The sequence below is a fragment of the Salvelinus alpinus genome, chromosome 3 (assembly GCF_045679555.1).
Source record: "Salvelinus alpinus chromosome 3, SLU_Salpinus.1, whole genome shotgun sequence".
NCBI lineage: Eukaryota > Metazoa > Chordata > Actinopteri > Salmoniformes > Salmonidae > Salvelinus > Salvelinus alpinus.
Window position 1 is genome coordinate 31986855 of NC_092088.1, and position 21660 is coordinate 32008514.

General features: G+C 43.3%; 1 protein-coding gene across 3 annotated transcripts in view; it reads right to left on the reverse strand.

The window, feature by feature from the left end:
* Positions 1-21660, reverse strand: part of afap1l2 (actin filament associated protein 1-like 2) — a 157477-nt gene that overhangs the window by 95809 nt on the left and 40008 nt on the right. For all 3 annotated transcript variants that reach the window (XR_011673920.1, XM_071391066.1, XM_071391065.1), the window contains exon 2: positions 19014-19142. Coding sequence is in view for 2 of the 3 variants with exons in the window: in XM_071391066.1 (XP_071247167.1) it covers positions 19014-19142 (129 nt within the window). In the remaining variant the exon portion in view is untranslated. The remainder of the gene's footprint in view (positions 1-19013; positions 19143-21660) is intronic.

Sequence of the window (21660 nt, forward strand, 5' to 3'; positions counted from 1 at the left end):
AAAGAAAAAATCTTCCAGTACGGTGTCGCTGCCCTGATACCTGGAAGCTCTTTTCGGTCATAAGAGACGGGTGCAGAAACATTTTGAAAAAATAAATAACGCAAAAAAAACACACAATATCACAATTGGTTAGGGGACCGTAAACGGCAGCCACTCATCTGGCGCCATTATTATTAACTATTAGAACTGTTATGCTTGATGATTTTGACATCAGGATATTGGTTATTAATTAAAATATCTCAAATGTAATTCGTACTCAACCCGGTTAGTGAGTTGGGAAACAATTCTCATTTGCAATGATGATCTGGCCAAAATAACAAAAAACACATAAAAGAAAATACAAATGCACAAGTTTGGGTCATTATCCAGAGGATATCATATAAAAAGGGGATAATGAGTTAGCCATAGAACTATAATTATTAATGGCTAACAAGTTCAAAAACCACTTTGTTTATTTTCCCAGAATGATCCCATTCTCAAATATATATTTGACAATGATCTGACTGAGGCTGTACCAAGAGAGAGAATCACAGAGAAAAACCTAGGACTATGATTTTGGCGTAACCCCAGTAATACTCTAGTGACGGTCATTCCTTTTATATAAATATCAGGAGAGAAATATAACAGCAGCAGAATTAAACTATGTTTTCCTGGTACAGTGAAAACAGATTTGGAAGATGGAAATGAATGCTATTTATAAGCAGCTACTCAAAGGAAGTGAAAGTCCCAGGAGGATAAATGCAGCCTTGGAAAAATGATAGTTTGGAGCCAGGGGAGGAAGTAAGGAGAAGCCCAAGACCAGAACATGGAAACACACCACTGTGAGAGATACAAACTACTGAGGATAAAAAAACTATGGGTTACAGTATGAAACCCCGGTTCTCTGAAAGACATGAGGGAAACATCTCACTATGGGACACGCCCCTTCGTGTCCTATTTACTGAAACTTTATTCAAATCATGCCTAACAGACGCTTTGAGGGTGTGTGGTCCCGCGTGTATATATAGCACCCACAATGCCGTTGTTTCCTCATTTAACAAACTACCTCTTATACGAGTCGTGCAAGAGAGGCAATCTGGTAAAATGTCTCCCTAATCTCCTTCACAGAACCTGGATTACATACCATAACTCATAGTTCTCTAACAGTTGACTCGATTTGACATCTCACTATGGGACACTTGCAAAACACCCCGATTGCCATTAGCCCTTTTCCTGAGAAACCTGTGTTGGTGTACTTGCTAGTGAACCTGATCCATCCTACTCAGCTGACTGTGTGCACCAGGGATGGCGCAGTAACGCCCAGACAATAGAACCTCACAAATAGAACCTCACAAAACCTCACAGAGGGAAAGCCCAACTAGCCTGCACACACATTTCTGAGACTGAGATATCAGTGGCTCGACTAGGCTATTATGAGTCATGGAAATGACAAGGAATGAACGCGGCATTAGGACGTATCATAACCTTGGAGTAGTCGGGGGCAAACTGAGTGCATGAAGGTTGAACCGAGCGCACATGAAGGTCGCTAACACGCTTGGCATTGGCCAAGGCAAGCAACTGTCCATCTTATAAGATTTAGGATTCCCTAAATATAACAACAAACGAAAGGGGTGAGCCCCGATCGTCGTCTCACCTAATCCTACATGGCAGGCTGAGATTGCTGCCAAGTAGACCTTAACAGTGGCAGGGCTATCAGAATGAGGGCTAGATCATTTGCTTTCACTGTCCAGAGTGGGGGGAATCAGGCCCAAGGGAGGGAAGGCGTAGAGAAGATCGTCTGACCTCTAGTGAGTTAGCGTGAGGGATGTTGTGATCTCTCATTGCAAGGAACAGGCAATCCTTGTGGTCTACTGTCCTTCAGACGCTTGTTGAGGTGCCGTAAATCCTTAGGCTATGCTCAAACCCTACATCCCATCCCAAGAACTCCGTTCCGCCACCTCAGGTCTCTTGGCCCTCCCACCCTTACGATGGCCCACCCACCCCTACCCCCGCTCAGCTCAGTCAAAGCTCCTCCCTGCCCATCTTCCCAAAATATCTGAAACCTACCTCTGAAGAAGATCTTAAATAACTCTCACGGCGCTTGTCTTTTCCAATTAGCACTGACGTTAGCTGAAAAATACTTTGTTGAGGTAAAAAAAAAAATGTATACCAGCCATGTATACCAGTATCCCTGTTAACTGTATACCAGTTAACAGGGATACTAGCTAATTATCTGGCTGAGTGACGATAGATCGTCACTCAGTCGTGTGAGAAACTCGGCATCATGCAAGCGGTCAGACAAGTGAAACTTACGGTCAGTAAAGAAAACTTTAAGCTCGTCTCTCAATTTAAAAAAAAAAGTGGCAATACTTTGCCCCTTGATAACCAGCGCACTTCGGTATGTTGTAAATGCGTTACATGGTCGCTGCCCATATCATTGCATAGTGCAGAAAAAACACAAGAGTTCACAAGCCTTGCTTTAACAAAGTTAACCATGTTCACTGTAATGTTCAAAACGTCTTTCAAGCTGTCAGGCATTCCTTTGGCAGCAAGAGCCTCTCGGTGGATGCTGCAGTGTACACAAGTGGTGTCGGGGGCAACGGCTTGCACGCACGTTACCACTCCACTATGTCTCCCTGTCATGGCTTTTGTGTCATAAGTACAGATACCAAAACATCTTGACTACCAAAGTCCATTTGATGTCACAAAGCTATCCAGAACTTTAAAGATATCCTCTCCTGTTGTCCTGGTTTCCAGTGGTGTACATAAGAGGATGTCTTGCTTAATTGACACCCCATAAATGTAACAGGCATACAGTGCCTTGCAAAAGTATTCATCCCCCTTGGCGTTTTTCCTATTTTGTTGCATTACAACCTGCCATTTAACTTCTAGTTGCACACAATCCCGGATCCGGGAGCACCCCCATCAGTAAAAAAGCTGACTAGCATAGCCTAGTATAGCGTCACAAGTAAATACTAGCATCTAAATATCATTAAATCACAAGTCCAAGACACCAGATGAAAGATACACATCTTGTGAATCCAGCCATCATTTCTGATTTTTAAAATGTTTTACAGGGAAGACACAATATGTAAATCTATTACCTAACCACGATAGCAAAAGACACAACTTTTTTTTCTCCACCATTTTTTTCCTGCATAGGTAGCTATCACAATTTCGACCAAATAAAGATATAAATAGCCACTAACCAAGAAACAACTTCATCAGATGACAGTCTGATAACATATTTATTGTGTAGCATATGTTTTGTTCGAAAAATTTGCATATTTCAGGTATAAATCATAGTTTACCATTGCAGCCACCATCACAACTCTCACCAAAGCAACTAGAATAACTACAGAGACCAACGTGAATTACCTAAATACTCATCATAAAACATTTATGAAAAATACACAGCGTACAGCAAATGAAAGACAAAGATATTGTGAATCCAGCCAATATTTCCGATTTTTTAAGTGTTTTACAGCGAAAACACAATATAGCATTATATTAGCTTACTACAATAGCGAACCACACAACAGCATTGATTCAAGCCAACAATAGCGATAACGAATAAACCAGCAAAAGATATACATTTTTTCACTAACCTTCTCAAACTTCTTCAGATGACAGTCCTATATCATCATATTACACAATACATATAGAGTTTGTTCGAAAATGTGCATATTTAGCGGCACAAATCGTGGTTATACAATGAGAAAAGTAGCCAAGCTGCCAACAATATTTCAGAAGAAATCTTGGGAGAGGCACCTAATCTAATCAGTAACTAATCATAAACTTGACTAAAAAATACAGGTTGGACAGCAAATTAAAGATACATTAGTTCTTAATGCAACCGCTGTGTTAGATTTTTAAAATTAACGTTACTACGACATACAGCGTGCGTTAAAGCCAGACCGCATCGAAATCAATGGCGGAATAGGAGTTTTACATTTTTCAACAGAACAACGAATTAACATCATAAATAGTTCTTACTTTTTGATGAGCTTCCATCAGAATCTTGGGCAAGTTGTCCTTTGTCCAAAAGAATCGTTGCTCGGTTGTAGATTGTCGCCTTCAACTTTGGAATTAGCTGTAAACATTAGCCATGTGGCGAAGACGTGCCCAACTCACTATTGCGCAGCACAAAGAAAATTTCGAAAATAGCAATATACTCACATAAACTGAAATAACTCGGTTTAAAATAACTACGTTATGATGTTTCTAACACCTATATCGAATAAAATCAGAGCCGGATATATCTAAGGGCTATAATGGGAGCTTTCTAGAACGCCATTCTGAGGTCTGTCTTGCGTCATGGCGAACGAAGGAAAGAGAGGACATCACGTTCCGAGCCTATTTATAAGGCCTCAGATCTGCCTAGCAACTCCATTCCAATGCTCACTATTTGCTGACATCCAGGGGAAGGCGTATGCAGTGCATCTCAACCAATAGAAGACAGGCAAATTAATAAACCGACCTCAGAACAGCCTGCATGATTTCAGACTTCTCACTTCCTCACAGGAAAATTGCTCCAACTCGAGTTCTGTTTAACTCACAGATATAATTCAAACGGTTTTAGAAACTAAAGAGTGTTTTCTATCCAATAGTAATAATAATATGCATATTGTACGAGCAAGAATTGAGTACGAGGCAGTTTAATTTGGGAACGAATTTTTTACAAAGTGCAAATAGCACCCCCTATTGACAAAAGGTTATTAAATAGATTTTTATTTGGAATTCATGTAATCGACATACACAAAATATTGCAAATTGGTGAAGAGAAATGTAAAAAAAAAAAAAAGAAGCTTGTTCCAAAAAATTCTAAAAGATTTAAAACGGAAAAGTATGTATTCACCCCATTTGCTATATAGACCCTAAATAAGATCTGGTGCAACCAATTACCTTCAAAAGTCACATAATTAGTTAAATAAAGTCCACCTGTGTGCAATCTTGTCACGACTTCGTCCAAAGTCGGTTCCTCTCCTTGTTCAGGCGGCGTTCGGCATCGACGTAAACGGTTTTCTAGCCATCGCCGATCCACCTTTCATTTTCCATTTGTTTTGTATCGTTTTCCCGCACACCTGGTTTACATTCCCTCATTACTTGACGTGCATATAACCCTCTGTTCCCCGCATGTCTGTGTGTGGAATTGTTTGTTGTAAAGCGTTTGTGCACTTCAGACTGGTTTGCCACGGGTTATTTCAACCCGTAATTTGATGTTCTGGGTGCAGTTGGGTTTGCTCATTAAACTGCTCCGGTTGTTACCCAGTTCTGCTCTCCTGCACCTGACTTCCCTGCAGCCAGTTATGCACCTCTTACAAATCTAAGTGTCACATGATCTCCGATCTCAAGTTTACATACACCTTAGCCAAATACATTTAAACTCAGTTTCACAATTCCTGACATTTAATCCTAGTAAAAATGCCCTGTCTTAGGTTAGTTAGGATCACTACTTTATTTTAGGAATGTGAAAGGTCAGAATAATAGTAGAATGATTTATTTCAGCTTTTATTTCTTTCATCACATTCCCAGTGTGTCAGAAGTTTACATACACTCAATTAGTATTTGGTAGCATTGCCTTTAAATTGTTTAACTTGGGTCAAACGTTTCGGGTAGCCTTCCACAAGCTTCCCACAATAAGTTGGGTGAATTTTGGCCCATTCCTCCTGACAGAGCTGGTGTAACTGAGTCAGGTTTGTAGGCCTTCTTGCTCGCACACGCTTTTTCAGTTCTGCCCACAAATCTTCTATAGGATTGAGGTCAGGGCTTTGTGATGGCCACTCCAATACCTTGACTTTGTTGTTCTTAAGCCATTTTGCCACAACTTTGGAAGTATGCTTGGGGTTATTGGTCATTTGGAAGACCCATTTGCGACCAAGCTTTAACTTCCTGACTGATGTCTTGAGATGTTGCTTCAATATATCCACATAATTTTCTTTCCTCATGATGCCATCTATTTTGTGAAGTGCACCAGTTCATCCTGCAGCAAAGCACCCCCACAACATGATGCTGCCATCCCCGTGCTTCACAGTCGGGATGGTGTTCTTCGGCTTGCATGCCTCCCCATTTTTCCTCTAACCATGACAATGGTCATTATGGCCAAACAGTTCTATTTTTGTTTCATCAGACCAGAGGACTTCTCAAAAAAGTACGATCTTGTCCCCATGTGCAGTTGCAAACCGTAGTCTGGCTTTGTTATGGCAGTTTTAGAGCAGTGTCTTCTTCCTTGCTGAGCGGCCTTTCAAGTAATGTCGATATAGGACTCGTTTTACTGTAGATATAGATACTTTTATACCTGTTTCCTCCAGCATCTTCACAGGGTCCTTTGCTGTTGTTCTGGGATTGACTTGCACTTTTCGCACCAAAGTACATTAATCTCTAGTAGACATAACGCGGCTCCTTCCTGAGTGGTATGACGGCTGCGTGGTCCAATGGTGTTTATACTTGCATACTATTGAGTGTACAGATGAACGTGGTACCTTCAGGCGTTTGGAAATTGCTCCCAAGGATGAACCAGACTTGTGGAGGTCTACCATTTATTTTCTGAGGTCTTGGCTGATTTCTTTTGATTTTCCCATGATGTCAAGCAAAGAGGCACTGAGTTGGTAGGCCTTGAAGGCCTTGAAATGCATCCACGGGTACACCTCCAATTGACTCAAATGATGTCAATTGGCCTATCAGAAGCTTCTAAAGCCATGACATAATTTTCTAGAATTTTCCAAGCTGTTTAAAGGCACAGTCAACTTAGTGTATGTAATCTTCTGACCCACTGGAATTGTGATACAGTGAATTATAAGTGAAATAATCTGCCCGTAAACAATTGTTGGAAAAATGACTTGCGTCATGCACAAAGTAGATGTCCTAACCGACGTGCCAAAACTATAGTTTGTTAACAAGAAATTTGTGGAGTGGTTGAAAAATGAGTTTTAATTACTCCTACCTAAGTGTATGTACACTTCCAACTTCAACTGTATATACCTGTTCTGAAAGGCCCCAGAGTCTGCAACACCACTAAGCAAGAATGGGCACCACCAAGCAAGCGGCACCATGAAGACCAAGGGGCTCTCCAAACAGGTCAAGGACAAAGTTGTGGAGAAGTACAGATCAGGTTTGGGTTATAAAAAAATATCAGAAACTTTGAACATCCCACAGAGCACCATTAAATCCATTATTAAAAAAATGTAAAGAATATGGCACCACAACAAACCTGACCAGATAGGGCTACCCACCAAAACTCACGGACCAGGCAAGGAGGGCATTAATCAGAGAGGCAACAAAGAGACCAAAGATAACCCTAAAGGAGCTGCAAAGCTCCACAGCGGAGATTGGAGTATCTGTCCATGGAACCACCTTAAGCCGTACACTCCAGAGCTGGGCTTTACGGAAGAGTGGCCAGAAAAAAGCCATTGCTTAAAGAAAAAAATAAGTGTTGGTGTTCGCCTAAAGGCATGTGGGAGACTCCACTAACATATGGAAGAAGGTACTCTTGAGGAAAACCTGTTTCAGTCTTCCAGAGATTTGAGACTGGGACAGAGGTTCACCTTACAGCAGGACAATGACCCTAAGCATACTGCTAAAGCAACACTCAAGTGGTTTAAGGGGAAACATTTAAATGTCTTGGAATGGCCTAGTCAAAGCCCAGACCTCAATCCAGTTCAGAATCTGTGGTATGACTTAAAGATTGCTGTACACTAGCAGAACCCATCCAACTTGAAGGAGTTGAAGCAGTTATGCCTTGAGGAAAGGGCAAAAATCCCAGTGACTAGATGTGCCAAGCGTATAGAGACATACCCCAAGAGACTTGCAGCTGTAATTGCTGCAAAAGGTGAGTCTACAAAGTATTGACTTTGGGGGGGGGGGGGGGGGGGGGGGTGAATAGTTATGCACGCTCAAGTTCCGTTTTTTTGTCTTATTTCTTGTTTGTTTCACAATAAAAAAATATTTTGCATCTTCAAAGTGATAGGCATGTTGTTTAAATCAAATGATACAACCCCCCCCAAAATCTATTTTAATTCTAGGTTGTAAGGCAACAAAATAGGAAAAATGCCAAGGGGGGTGAATACTTTCGCAAGCCACTGTACACCAGGAACTGTGCCAGGCCCGACACGTCTGTTGACCCATCCAGCTGTAATGCAAAGAATTCACTGGCTTGTATACGAAGCAGTAATTGTTTAAAAACATCTCCTGCCATGTCATTGATGCATTGTGAAACAGTGTCATTGTCTATATAGTTTTTTTGGCCTTTCCCCCAGCATTGTTCCAGCCATATCCGCGGCAGCAGGAAGAATTAAGTCCTCCACAATAGTATGGGGCTTAATCAAATCAAAACAAAATAATTTCTAAAGCCCTTCTTACATCAGCTGATATCTCAAAGTGCTGTACAGAAACCCAGCCTAAAACCCCAAACAGCAAGCAATGCAGGTGTAGAAGCACGGTGGCTAGATAAAAACTCCCTAAAAAGGCCAGAACCTAGGAAGAAACCTAGAGAGGAACCAGGATATGAGGGGTGGCCAGTCCTCTTCTGGCTGTGCCGGGTGGAGATTATAACAGAACATGGCCAAGATGTTCAAATGTTCATAGATGACCAGCAGGGTCAAATAATAATAATCACAGTGGTTGTCGAGGGTGCAACAGGTCAGAACCTCAGGAGTAAATGTCAGTTGGCTTTTCATAGCCGATCATTCAGAGTATCTCTACCGCTCCTGCTGTCTCTAGAGAGTTGAAAACAGCAGGTCTGGGACAGGTAGCACGTCCGGTGAAAAGGTCAGGGTTCCATAGCCGCAGGCAGAACAGTTGAAACTGGAGCAGCAGCACGGCTTAACTGTCCTAGCCACTCAGTAGCTCACTATATAAGACGCTCCTAGCCCCTTCTTATTAATCTGTTGCTTTTATACATGTCTTACTACTCGAAAGTCATCTTAATTCTCGCTCAAAAACACCCGTGGCTTATTTTTCAAATTGGCATGTTTTGTTTCTCAATGTCTGCACAAGAGTGAAGGTTTCATCAAGTTGTGAGATAGTACTTTTGCACATATAACACACTGTGGCTGAGGAAAGGCACTACTCCCAATATAAGTGAACCCCAAATCAATGTAGTTCTCATCATATTTGCACCTCTTCGATGGTCCATCATCCCTGTCGGTTGTTCGGTGCTTTCCCGGGTAAGGGAGCAGTAGCTCTTCGGCTGCATCAGATTCACAACTGTCAGTGTCCATGCTAGCTGGGCTAACAACAAATGTAGAATTACTGATGCTAGCATTGGATGTGCTCATGGAAGCAGAACAACTTGTGTCGTCGACAGGTGCAGGTGTAGTACTGCTGGTAGTAGCAGTACCACCAGTAGAGCTGGTATGTGTCTCTATGGACGCGGGCCTTACTAAATGGACAGTTTTTTTTATACAAATATATATATATTTTTATGTGGATCACATTTTTATTTGGCGTACCCCCGACGGCACCTGGTTTGGGAATGCCTGATTTAGACAAATCAGGATTTCGCAGGGGTGGGCATCTTTCGAATTTTGGAAGGGGAGGGGTTAATTTGGCCGATAGACTACCGAGAGGATTTCAGGGGAGGCGGTGTGGTCTTCGCAACTTGCACTAGGCCAAAAATCTCAACAATCCCCCAGAACCAAATCCAGTAAATCACGTGACAATCTGGTTCTGGGTTTCGAGATTAGCAGGAGACCCCCTAGCAAACATTACCCCATTGGCCCCATGTGGGTATTCAGTGGGCATGGGCTAGCCTACACCAGCCCAACACAGGTGAGCCTACACCAGCCCAACACCGGCTCGCCAACACCAAGCCCACACCAACCCAACACGGGCTAGCCATTCACAAATTGTGGGCAAGCTAGTTAAAGTGCCTCCTAAAGACACGATTGACATCTGGAAAAGAAGGTAAAAAATATTTTTTAAATGTATGATTGTGATTTTTCTTGCTCTTACTTCATAATATTGCCTAATATTCATAATCTTCTAACTCATGATATATGGCTGGCTTGGTAGTGGCTTGTGTGAATATTTTAGTATATGGTGGTTAGCTAGAGTCTAGAGTACAGTGTTCAGTGCTTAATTTGTAAATCGGGAGGTGCTGAAACAAAAAGTGGGCGCAAGAAGGGAGTGACCTGGGGAGCTTTGAGGTAATAAAGCATTGCATGCATGTTATTGCATTTGAATAATGACATAGAGCAGTAGAGTAGAAGAGCTTACAGAAGTTGCATACATTGGGAAATCTTTCAGTAGCCTAGGGTCCGGGAAATATGTCTTTTTTTTGTCTACATCATTTTACCTTCACTTTTTTTATACCGCACAAATTATAAAAATACCGAGCTACTTTAACACTGACAAACTGAGAATCTGAGATCCATAAAAAAGACCTCATCTTGAATCCATCAATAGCCTAGGCCTAGGTGTGCGGAGACATATTATACAATATAAGGAGGACATTAAAGTCCTAAAAAAGCTTTCCAGTTTCACTGACACACCCAATGATGTGCGGCTCCGGCTGAAAAAAATAGGACTATGATCTGTCTGCTGCAGACTACCAAATAATAGTTTCAGCTTCCAGCAGGTCTATTTTTTGAAGGACTTATACAGGATACTAACCTCAAAATCAAAACCTTCATTCCAATTCAGATGGTCAGATGAAGCAGATGCTAAACTACAGGACTGTTTTGCTATCACAGACTGGAACAAGTTCCGGGATTCTTCCGATGGCATTGAGGAGTACACCACATCAGTCACTGGCTTAATCAATAAGTGCATCGAGGACGTCGTCCCCACAGTGACTGTACGTACATACCCCAACCAGAAGCCATGGATTACAGGCAACATTCGCACTGAGCAAAAGGGTAGAGCTGCCGCTTTAAAGGTGCGGGACTCTAACCCGGAAGCTTATAAGAAATCCTGCTATGCCCTGAGACGAACCATCAAACAGGCAAAGCGTCAATACAGGACTAAGATTGAATCATACTACACCGGCTCTGACGCTCGTCTTATGTGGCAGGGCTTGCAAACTATTACAAACTACAAAGGGAAGCACAGCCGCGAGCTGCCCAGTGACACGAGCATACCAGACGAGCTAAATCACTTCTATGCTCGCTTCGAGGCAAGCAACACTGAGGCATGCATGAGACCATCAGCTGTTCCGGACGACTGTGTGATTACGCTCTACATAGCCGACGTGAGTAAGACATTTAAACAGGTCAACATTCACAAGTCTGAGGGCCAGATGAATTACCAGGACGTGTGCTCCGGGAATGTGCTAACCAACTGGAAGGTGACATTTTCTACATGTCCCTGATTGAGTCTGTAATACCAACATGTTTCAAGCAGACCACCATAGTCCCTGTGCCCAAGAACATGAAGGTAACCTGCTTAAATGACTACAGACCCGTAGCACTCATGGCCGTAGCCATGAAGTGCCTGGAAAGGCTGGTAATGGCTCACATCAACATCATTATCCCAGAAACCCTAGACCCACTCCAATTTGCATACTGCCCAAACAGATCCACAGATGATGCAATCTCTATTGCACTCCACACTGCCCTTTCCCACCTGGAAAAAAGGAACACCTATATGAGAATGCTATTCATTGACTACAGCTCAGCCTTCAACACCATAGTACCCTCAAAGATCATCACTAAGCTAAGGATCCTGGGACTAAACACCTCCCTCTGCAACTGGATCTTGGACTTTGACGGGCTGCCCCAAGTGGTGAGGGTAGGTAGCAACACATCTGCCACGCTGATCCTCAATACTGGAGCCCCTCAGGGGTGCGTGCTCAGTCCCCTCCTGTACTCCCGGTTCACCCACGACTGCATGGCCAGGCACGACTCCAACACCATCATTAAGTTTCCAGACGACACAACAGTGCCAGATCACCGATAACGACGAGACAGCCTATAGGGAGGAGGTCAGAGACCTGGCCCGGGTGGTGCCAGAATAACAACCTATCCCTCAACGTAACCAAGACTAACGAGATGATTGTGGACTACAGGAAAAGGAGGACCGAGCATGCCCCCATTCTCATCAACGGGGCTGTAGTGGAGCAGTTTGAGAGCTTCAAGTTCCTTGGTGTCCACATCACCAAAAAAATAGAATGGTCCAAACACACCAAGACAGTCGTGAAGAGGGCACAACAAAGCCTATTCCCCAGCAGCTGTAACATCAAGAGCAATTGTGAAGTGAGAGGTGTGAAAACTCTTTAGCCTAACAATGGCAAGAGTTTCACAGCCCCTCCCAATCCAAATGCAGAGGCTTTTGAAGCCCCCTCCATCTGTTCAGAGAAGATATCCTCCTCAGAATCCCCAAAATACAACAGCCATAGGACAACTTTGTTTGGACGTCGTAAAGGACCATTGGCCGACACTGAAAAGATATAGCTAAGATATAAAAGACAGACAAAGACTTGCTATCTACATTAGTTAGCTAGCTGGGATTTTCTACAAGGAATCTGCCTCCTGAAAAAAGCTCCTCTCAAGTGGGTGTGACACCTACTCCCGTTGCCTGCTGCACTGCTGCTTGGATTCCACCTGTCATTCTGTTCACCGACTGCCCTGGCCTGTCTCCCCCTGTCTGGTCTAGGTACCCCCGCCACACTCCCCTTTCTGTCCCGAGCTTTCGGTCGCCTCCAGCACACAAACTTACAATGGCTAGCCCCAAGTTGTTATATGGCTTGTTTACCCAACCGTGGGACAGTCTATGTTTGTTCATACACTCAAGACTCTGACTGTCTATTGGTTACATAGACTCTTGGCCTCCCATCCTACTCTAACCACCTCTCGCCAGGTTTGTATTCATGTTACCTGATGAAATTGCTGTGCAATATGATCTTGTTGCCATCTAATGCACATGCACATTTTATAAATCAACACTGCAGAGCTCTCCCTGTCCTCTGCCGTGCCCTGATTTGTATTACTACTGATTATATCTGGAAATGTACATGAACACCCTGGCCCATCTACTGTTGCTAGCCCCAATTCTGATTTATGCTCTGATATCTGCTTCACTGATTTCTGCTCTTGTAAAAGCCTGGATTTCTTAACGTTAACACTAGAAGCTTATTACCTAAAATGCATCAATTGAAAGTGTGGGTTCACAGCTCCAATCCAGATGTGTTGGTCATTACTGAGACGTGGTTAAGAAAGAATGTTTTGAACACTGATGTTAACCTTTCTGGTTATAACCTTTTTTGGCAAGACAGATCTTCCAAAGTAGGTGAAGTTGCAATCTTTACAAAGGAACACCTTCAGTGCTCGGTTGTCTCCACCAAGTCTGTCCCCAAACAATTTGATTTGCTGGTTTTACACATTCAACTTTCAAATAACTCTTTGTTGACTGTTGCTGAGTGTTATCAGCCACCCTAAATGCCCTAGCTCTCCTGGTCCCTTACACTAAGTCTGAATTTGTCCTGCTAGGTGACCTAAACTGGGACATGCTTAAACCACCTGACCAATTCCTAAAGCAATGGGACTCCCTAAATCTTTCTCAGATTATTACCAATCTCACAAGGTATGACTCCAAACACCCAGAAAAGGCTACTCTCCTTGATGTTATCCTTACAAATAATCCTGATAGGTATCAGTCTGGTGTTTTCTGTAATGACCTAAGTGATCACTGTTTTACAACCTATGTTCGTAAAGGCTGCTCAATGAAACAATCTGTCCTGACTTGTCCTAGATGTTTTCTAAAAAACTTTAATGAGCAAGCCTTCCTTTATGATCTGGCCTCTGTAAATTGGTTTAGAATCAGATTAATCCCCTCTGTCGAAGATGCTTGGACCTTCTTTTTTGATATTTTCAGTGGTATCGTTAACAAATACATGCCCATAAAGAATTGAGAATTAAAAACAGGTTTAGTCCCTGGTTCAACCGTGATCTGGCAGAGTTACAACCCCTCAAGAATTCCATTTGGCAAATCACTCGACACACGAATACTCAGGCTGATTGGCTCTCATTCAGGCAAATTAGAAATAAGTGCACTCTGGAAGGCCAAAGTTAGTTACTTTAAGGAGCAGTACTCTCCTTATGGGTCTAACCCCAAGAAGTTCTGGAAAACAGTTAATGAACTGGAGAATAAACCCTCCTCACAGCTGCTCATGTCCCTTAACGTTGATGATGTGGTTGTTACTGACAAGGAGCACTTGGCTGATCTCTTTAATCACAAGTCAGGATTCCTATTTGACTCTGTCATGCCTCTTTGCCCGTCCAACATTTCCTCATCTCCCACCCCTTCTAATGGGACTATCCCCGATGCTCCTCCTTTTCCCGCTACAAAGTTTCTCCCTGCAGACGGTCACTGAGTCCGAGGTGCTAAAGGAGCTCCTTAAACTTGACCCCAAACAAAGCATCTGGTTCAGATGGTTTAGACCATTTCTTCTTTAAGGTTGCTGCCCCCATCATCGCCAAGCCTACCTTTTAAAGCGGTCTCTCCTCTCTGGGGAGGTTCCCATTACTTGGAAGGCAGCCACGGTGCATCCTTTACCTAAAGGGGGAGATGAAGCTGATCCTACTGTTATAGGCCAATTTCTATTTTGCCCTGTTTATCAAAAGTGTTGGAAAAACTTGTCAACTGACTGACTTTCTTGATGTCTATAGTATTCTCTCTGGTATGCAATCTGGTTTCCGCATAGGTTATAGATGTGTCACTGCAACCTTAAATGTCCTAAATGATGTCATTCTAAGCAATGTTGTGCTGCTATTTTTATTGACTTGGCCAAAGCTTTTGATAGGGTAGACCATTTCATTCTTGTGGGCCGGCTGAGTATTAGTGTCTCTGAAGGGTCTTCGGACTGATTTGCTTACTACCTCTCTCAAAGAGTGCAGTGTATAAAGTTAGAACATCTGCTGTCTCAGCCACTGCCTGTCACCAAGGGAGTACCCTAAGGCTCGATCCTAGGCCCCACGCTCTTCTCAATTTTCATCAACAACATAGCTCAAGCAGTAGGAAGCTCCCTCATCCATTGCATACTCCATGCACGTTGTGCATTCAGATCCACAGAACCAGACGCTCAGCTTGTGAACAGGCAAGGCAGGCAACTGCTTGTGGCACCAGGCCGTTAGAGGGCTCCTTGAGGGCTGACAAACTTTACTCCACAGCAATGTCTCAAAATGTGGCAACCGCAGTGACTGCAACCACCTCCCCATTAAACAGCCAATGGACGATTTGCAATGACATCTCAGTAGGAAACCTTCCTAAAGGGGCCCCATGAAGAGAGGGGAAACTAAAAACATTGTCAGTTTTGGACAGTGTTAGAAATATACATTGTCACGCCACGTGACAATGGCGTGCGCTAGTGTGATAGAGAGAAGCACATTTGAAGAGGCGAGGGTAAGAAGACCGTAAACAAACAAAGTACAGTCATCGAGCATTGCTTTCCCACTGTCGGCTACTCGAGTGGAAACACTTCTAACATGATGTGTCATTTACGGCGCCATCACCCGGCCGTATCCCTTGCAGGTGGAGCTGGAGCAAGGAGAGTCCACTCGTTAGCGAAAACACAACAATCTCTCGCTGTTGCCTTCTAACAACAATTTGAGACAAATTCAGAAAATCATAAAGAAATAACGAAAGGAGTGGGAGTATTCATAGCCAAAGATTTGCAGCCCTATCCTATTCGGTGGTTACTGACTCGGGATTTCGTCACCTGATTTTTTTATCGTGTTACAATGTCCCCTCCCGCACACATTTCAGCAGCAATGTAATTCCCAAACTCTATGAAACATCACGGAGAGAAATTGAAAACGAATTGACAGACACCCCATCTAACTCTCTCCACTGATAGTTGGACCTCCAGAGCAACTCAAAGCTACCTTACTGTGACGGTTAACTACGTACTGGATTGGGAGATGAAGAGCTACGTGTTGCAAACTCGTCCCCTGTATGAGAGTCATACAAGCACACACTCAGCCCTAGAATGAATGAATGATGTGACTGAGTGGAAGCTAGAGAGACCAAATATCACAATCTTAGCCACTACAGATTACGCACAAAACATTGTGAATGCCATCCATGAAGCTGATGGGTTTGGGCCCCACATTGGATATTTTGCACACATCCTGAACCTCGCAGCCAAGAGGGCAGTCTCTCTCAAGGCAGTGTCCCGCCTCCTGGGGAAGGTCAGGAAAAACTGGTGACTTTTTCCCACAAAGCAGAACAGCTCACCAAGATTTGACAGTCAAGCAAGAGATGCTAGATATACCAAAGCACAAATGAATCCATGATGTCACAACCCGTTGGAATACCATACATGACATGCTGGAACGTCATGTGGATCAGCAACCGGCCATCTACTCTGCAGTATTGGACAAGGCTGTGAAGAATTCGGTTAAAGACATAGCCATGCTGACTGGCAGTGAACTGAAGCTGGCTCATTCAGCTACCGAACCCCCTGAAAATAATGACAACTCTCATGAGCAGTGAAACAAGTCCCACCTCATCAATGATGCTCCCTCTAAAGACAATGATTCTCAAATCCATGGCACCAGGTCCTGAGGACAGTGCAACCATCAGGGAGGCCAAGGCAGCCATCATTCAGGACTTGGAGAGAAGATACACAGACAGGGATCTTCTAGACTACCGTCACAGAGCTACAGCCCTTGATCCAAGGTTTAAATTCTTGCCAGCCTGCTGCGACAGAGTCTACAAGGATCTCATCAAATAAATTGTGGAGCATGAACATCAGGAATTACCTTTTTTTTTTTTTCATGATATTGTTTTTATCATGTGCTTTAAAATGTGATGAAAACATGATGTGCCTCAGTGTCCCGGGAACCTCTGTTGCAAGTGAGAGTTTTCTCCACTGCGGGGGACAATGTCAGTGCAAGCCGTTCTCGTCTTGCTTCAGCGAATGTTGACATGTTTATCTTTTTAAAGAAGAACCTCAACATAAAGGAATAGATATCTCATATAGGGTACCAACTTGATGTTGCAATTCAAGTTATTTTTACATTTAATATTGCCTATACAAGTGTGTACCACGTTTATTTAAACTAGAGAAGGCAAAGCACCTACAGGTTGTCAAAGCTAAGAAGCACTTTTAATTTGAATGTTTTTTCCCCTTGATTTCATACACTTTTCTGAATGGAACGTTTTATTTGTCTATAGGCAAAATAAAGCGTTCATTGTTTAAAGGGAGATGTGTTTTTAGTTTTTTTCTTAAATATAAAGATACCGAAACCGTACCGTTACCGTGACACACAAACCGCGATACATACCGAACCATGGACCCACTGTACCGTTGCATCCCTAGTTGCTACCATGCTGTGTTTTCATGTGTTGCTGCCATGCTGTTGTCTTAGTTCTTTCTTTATGTAGTGTTATGGTGTCTCTCTTGTCGTGATGTGTGTTTTGTCCTATATATTTTTTATATTATACATTTTTTATCCCAGCCCCCGTCCCCACAGGAGGCCTTTTGCCTTCTGGTAGGCTGTCATTGTAAATAAGAATTTTGGTCTTAACTGACTTGCCTAGTTAAATAAAGGTTCAAAATATATATAATTTAGCCACAGAGGATCAATAGCTTCTTTTAAAACATTGCCTAGCTGTGGATTTGTGTAGCCCAATAACAAAGGATAGCCTACAGTGGGGAATGCACTGTTAATCTGTCAGTGAACAGCATGCAGACAAAACAATATTTCTAATACAATCGCGTGCAAATGGCTCCTGCTGAAAAAAGAAGACCGTAATCTGTGTGCTATCGACATCCAATAGGCCAATTGCAAAGTAGGCTAAAACAATAGAGAGATAGGCTTTTGGCACTACTTTGTAAAACAATGTTTGCTCACAATTTATTTATTTAACCTTTATTTAACTAGGCAAGTCAGTTAAGAACAAATTCTTATTTTCAATGACGGCCTAGGAACAGTGGGTTAACTGTCTTTTTTTTTTTTTTACCTTGTCAGCTCGGGGTTCGCTCTTGCAACCTTTCAGTTACTAGTCCAACGCTGTAACCACTAGGCTACCTTCCGCCCCTGCCGCCTCTACTCATGGTGTAGAATTATTCAAATTCTTTCTGAACTGACAGCAGTAAATCTATAACTTTGGCAAATGTATTTAAATTCACCAGGCTTTCCGCAGCTTTGATTCTATAAGGAAATAATTGAAATGCTGCTGCAAACCAGACCGAATATTGATGATGTAAATCAAGTGTTATGCTCCTGTGGCAGTAGCCTACTGTTGATATTTAAACTCGGTAGCTCGCTACACACATGACCAGTGACCACATCTCAGGCCATGCATGTTTGGAAACCCGGCCCACACAATCTCTGTACAGGGCGGACTGGGAAAAAGGCAACCCGGGCGCACGTGAGCTCTGTACAGGGCTAACCAACGGACAGGGTAAGGGGTGGCGAACTTGACGACATCACAACATCTTGGGGGCAGTGGGTTTAAAACAATGACAAAAACAGTACACGACAACAAATATTATACCACCACCCAAAAGGGCACTTGGTGAGTGGGAGGGCAAAGGGGCATGTGCTCGGCACAGATATAACCCTATCTGTGCACGTGCCTGGTGGGCAATACATACATACAATACATACATTATTTAACCTTTATGTAACTAGGCAAGTCAGTTAAGAACAAATTCTTATTTAAAATGACAGCCTAACCCAGCCAAACCCTAACGACGCTGGGCCTATTGTGCGATGCCCTATGGGACTCCCAATCACAGCTGGTTGTGATACAGCCTGGAATCGACCCAGGGTTTGTAGAGACGCCTCTAGCACTGAGATGCAGTGCCTTAGATCGCTGCGCCACTCAGGAGCCCAATATGGTCAGTACCATGAGCTTATGTTGGGTCCCAATAATGGCAGTTGATCTAAAGAGTAGAATTATTTTAGGCAAAGTTCTGGCTTTTCTTGGGGCCACCTACCTTGGGACCAATGTGGAGCCGATGAGCAAGGCGCATCGGCCCAATGTGGGAAACCTACATGGGGCCAATATATTTGCCCGCTTTGGACCCACCTCACGCCAATGTGGGCATGTTTGCTGGGCCATGTCAGATGTCCACTGGTTACACATACCGTTGGAGCATCTGTAGGACTGCAGCAGGTCAGACAGCAGGCCTTTCTGCACAGTGGCATTCCCACTCAGGTTTTCCCGATCCAGGATCAGGAGGAAGCGTTGCAGCTCCTCCAGGAGTTGATCCAGCACTAGAATAGGACACACAGAGAACAAACATTGTCAGTTTTGGACAGTGTTAGAAACTTAACTTATCTGTGAGTAAAGCCTAAAGAAGAAAAGGTGGGTGCTGCTACACATTGGCAGTCGGTAAGATGAGTTCCCCTCCCCATACAATGTAAAGTGCTCTGACCAACTGTTACTATTACTGTCTTGTTTCAAGTTGTGGTTCATTACTTTCTGCTACATGTGAACATAAGCAAGCATTTAAAGTTAAACAGGTTCTCACACACAAAATGCATATCAGACAATTAAACATTTTCGATTTACTTGCATGTGACAGAAAGCGAAATTGTAGAAGGTCCCATCAGATAACATGACACACATTAGCCCTTTGCTAACCTCACAAGGTGGCAGTGATTACATCCTGGTACAACTTCTGCAGCCAATTAAAATCGTGGAATTAGTTGGACGTGCTCCAACACTTGTTCATGGAAGTGCCCTTAACATACCAACAGCACGTTCTGATCATCAGCAAAGCACCCCCAAAACATGATGCTGCCACCCCGTGCTTCACGGGAGGGATGGTCTTCTTCGGCTTGTAAGCCTCCCCCTTTTTCCTCTAAACATGACAATGGTCATTATGGCCAAACAATTCTATTTTTGTATTATCAGACCAGAGGACATTTCTCCAAAAAGTACAATCTTCGTCCCCATGTGCAATTGCAAACCGTAGTCTGGCTTTTTTATGGCGGTTTTGAAGCAATGACTTCTTCCTTGCTGAGCGGCCTTTCAGGTTATGTCGATATAGGACTCGTTTTACTGTGGATATAGATACTTTTGTACCCTTTTCCTCCAGCATCTTCACAAGGTCCTTTGCTGTTGTTCTGGGATTGATTTACACTTTTCGCACAAAAGTACATTAATCTCTAGGAGACAGAACGAGTCTCCTTCCTGAGCGGTATGACGGCTGCGTGGTCCCATGGTGTTTATACTTGTGTACTATTGTTTGTACAGGTGAACGTGGTACCTTCAGGCGTTTGGAAATTGCTCCCAAGGATGAACCAGACTTGTGGAGGTCTAAAAAAAAAAATCTGATGTCTTGGCTGATTTCTTTTGATTTTCCCATGATGTCAAGCAAAGAGGCACTGAGTTTGAAGGTAGGCCTTGATATAGATCCACAGGTACACCACCAATGGACTCAAATGATGTCAATTAGCCAATCAGAAGCTTCTAAAGTCATTACATCATTTTCTGGACTTTTCCAAGCTGTTTAAAACCACGTTCAACTTACTGTATGTAAACTTCTGACCCACTGGAATTGTGATACAGTGAATTATAAGTGAAATAATCTGTCTGTAAACAATTGTTGAGAAAATGACTTGTGTCATGCACAAAGTAGATGTCCTAACCGACTTGCCAAAACTATAGTTTGTTAGCAAGAAATTTGTGGAGTGGTTGAAAAACGGGTTTTAATGACTCCAACCTAAGCGTATGTAAACTTCCGACTTCAACTGTAGATGGGGGGGGCAATCATTTCACATATGGGTCCAGGGCACAGCTGGGAGCTGAGGTGGGTCTATAAAAAGCAGCAACAGTGATGGACTTATTCCTGGAGAGATGTATTTTTAACAGTAAAAGCTCAAACTGTTTGGGTCTAGACCTGGATAGCATGACAGAACTCTGCAGGCTATCTCTACAGTAGATTGCAACTCCGCCCCCTTTAGCAGTTCTATCTTGACGGAAAAAATTGTAATTGGGGATGGAAATTTAAGATTTTTTGGTGGCCTTAAACCAGGATTCAGACACGGCTAGGACATCAGGGTTGGCAGAGTGTGCTAAAGCAGTGAAAACAGCGAACTTAGGGAGGAGGCTTCTGATCTTGACATGCATGAACCCAAGGCTTTTATGGTTACAGAAGTCAACAAATTAGAGCGCCCGGGGACACGCAGGGCCTGGGTTAACCTCTACATCACCAGAGGAACAGAGGAGGAGTAGGATGAGGGTACGGCAAAAGGCTATAAGAACTGGTCGTCTAGTGCGTAGGGAACAGAGAATAAAAGGAGCAGATTTCTGGGCGTGGTAGGATATATTCAGGGCATAATGTACAGAGAAGGGTATGGTAGGGTGCGACTACAGTGTAGGTAAACCTAGGCATTGAGTGACGATGAGAGAGGTTGCATCTCTGGAGGCTCTAGTTAAGTTAGTTGCGGTCTCCGCATGTGTGGGGGGTGGGACAAAGGAGCTATCTGAGGCATGTTGAGCAGGGCTAGGGGCTCCTCAGTAAAATAAAACAATGAGAGCTACCCTAAACTACAGTATACAAGGCATATTGACATTAGAGAGAGGCATAAAGCAATCACAGGTGTTGATTGGGAGAGCTAAGGCAACAATGGGTAAGACAACAACGGGTAAACAACTAAGACAACAACAATGGGTAAATGGCGATGAATGGGCAGAGAGTGTCAGTTAGCTACACACAGGGCTTGAGTTTGAGGCTGGGGCCGTCAGATAAACAAAATGAAGTACCGTGTTAATGAACAGTACAGC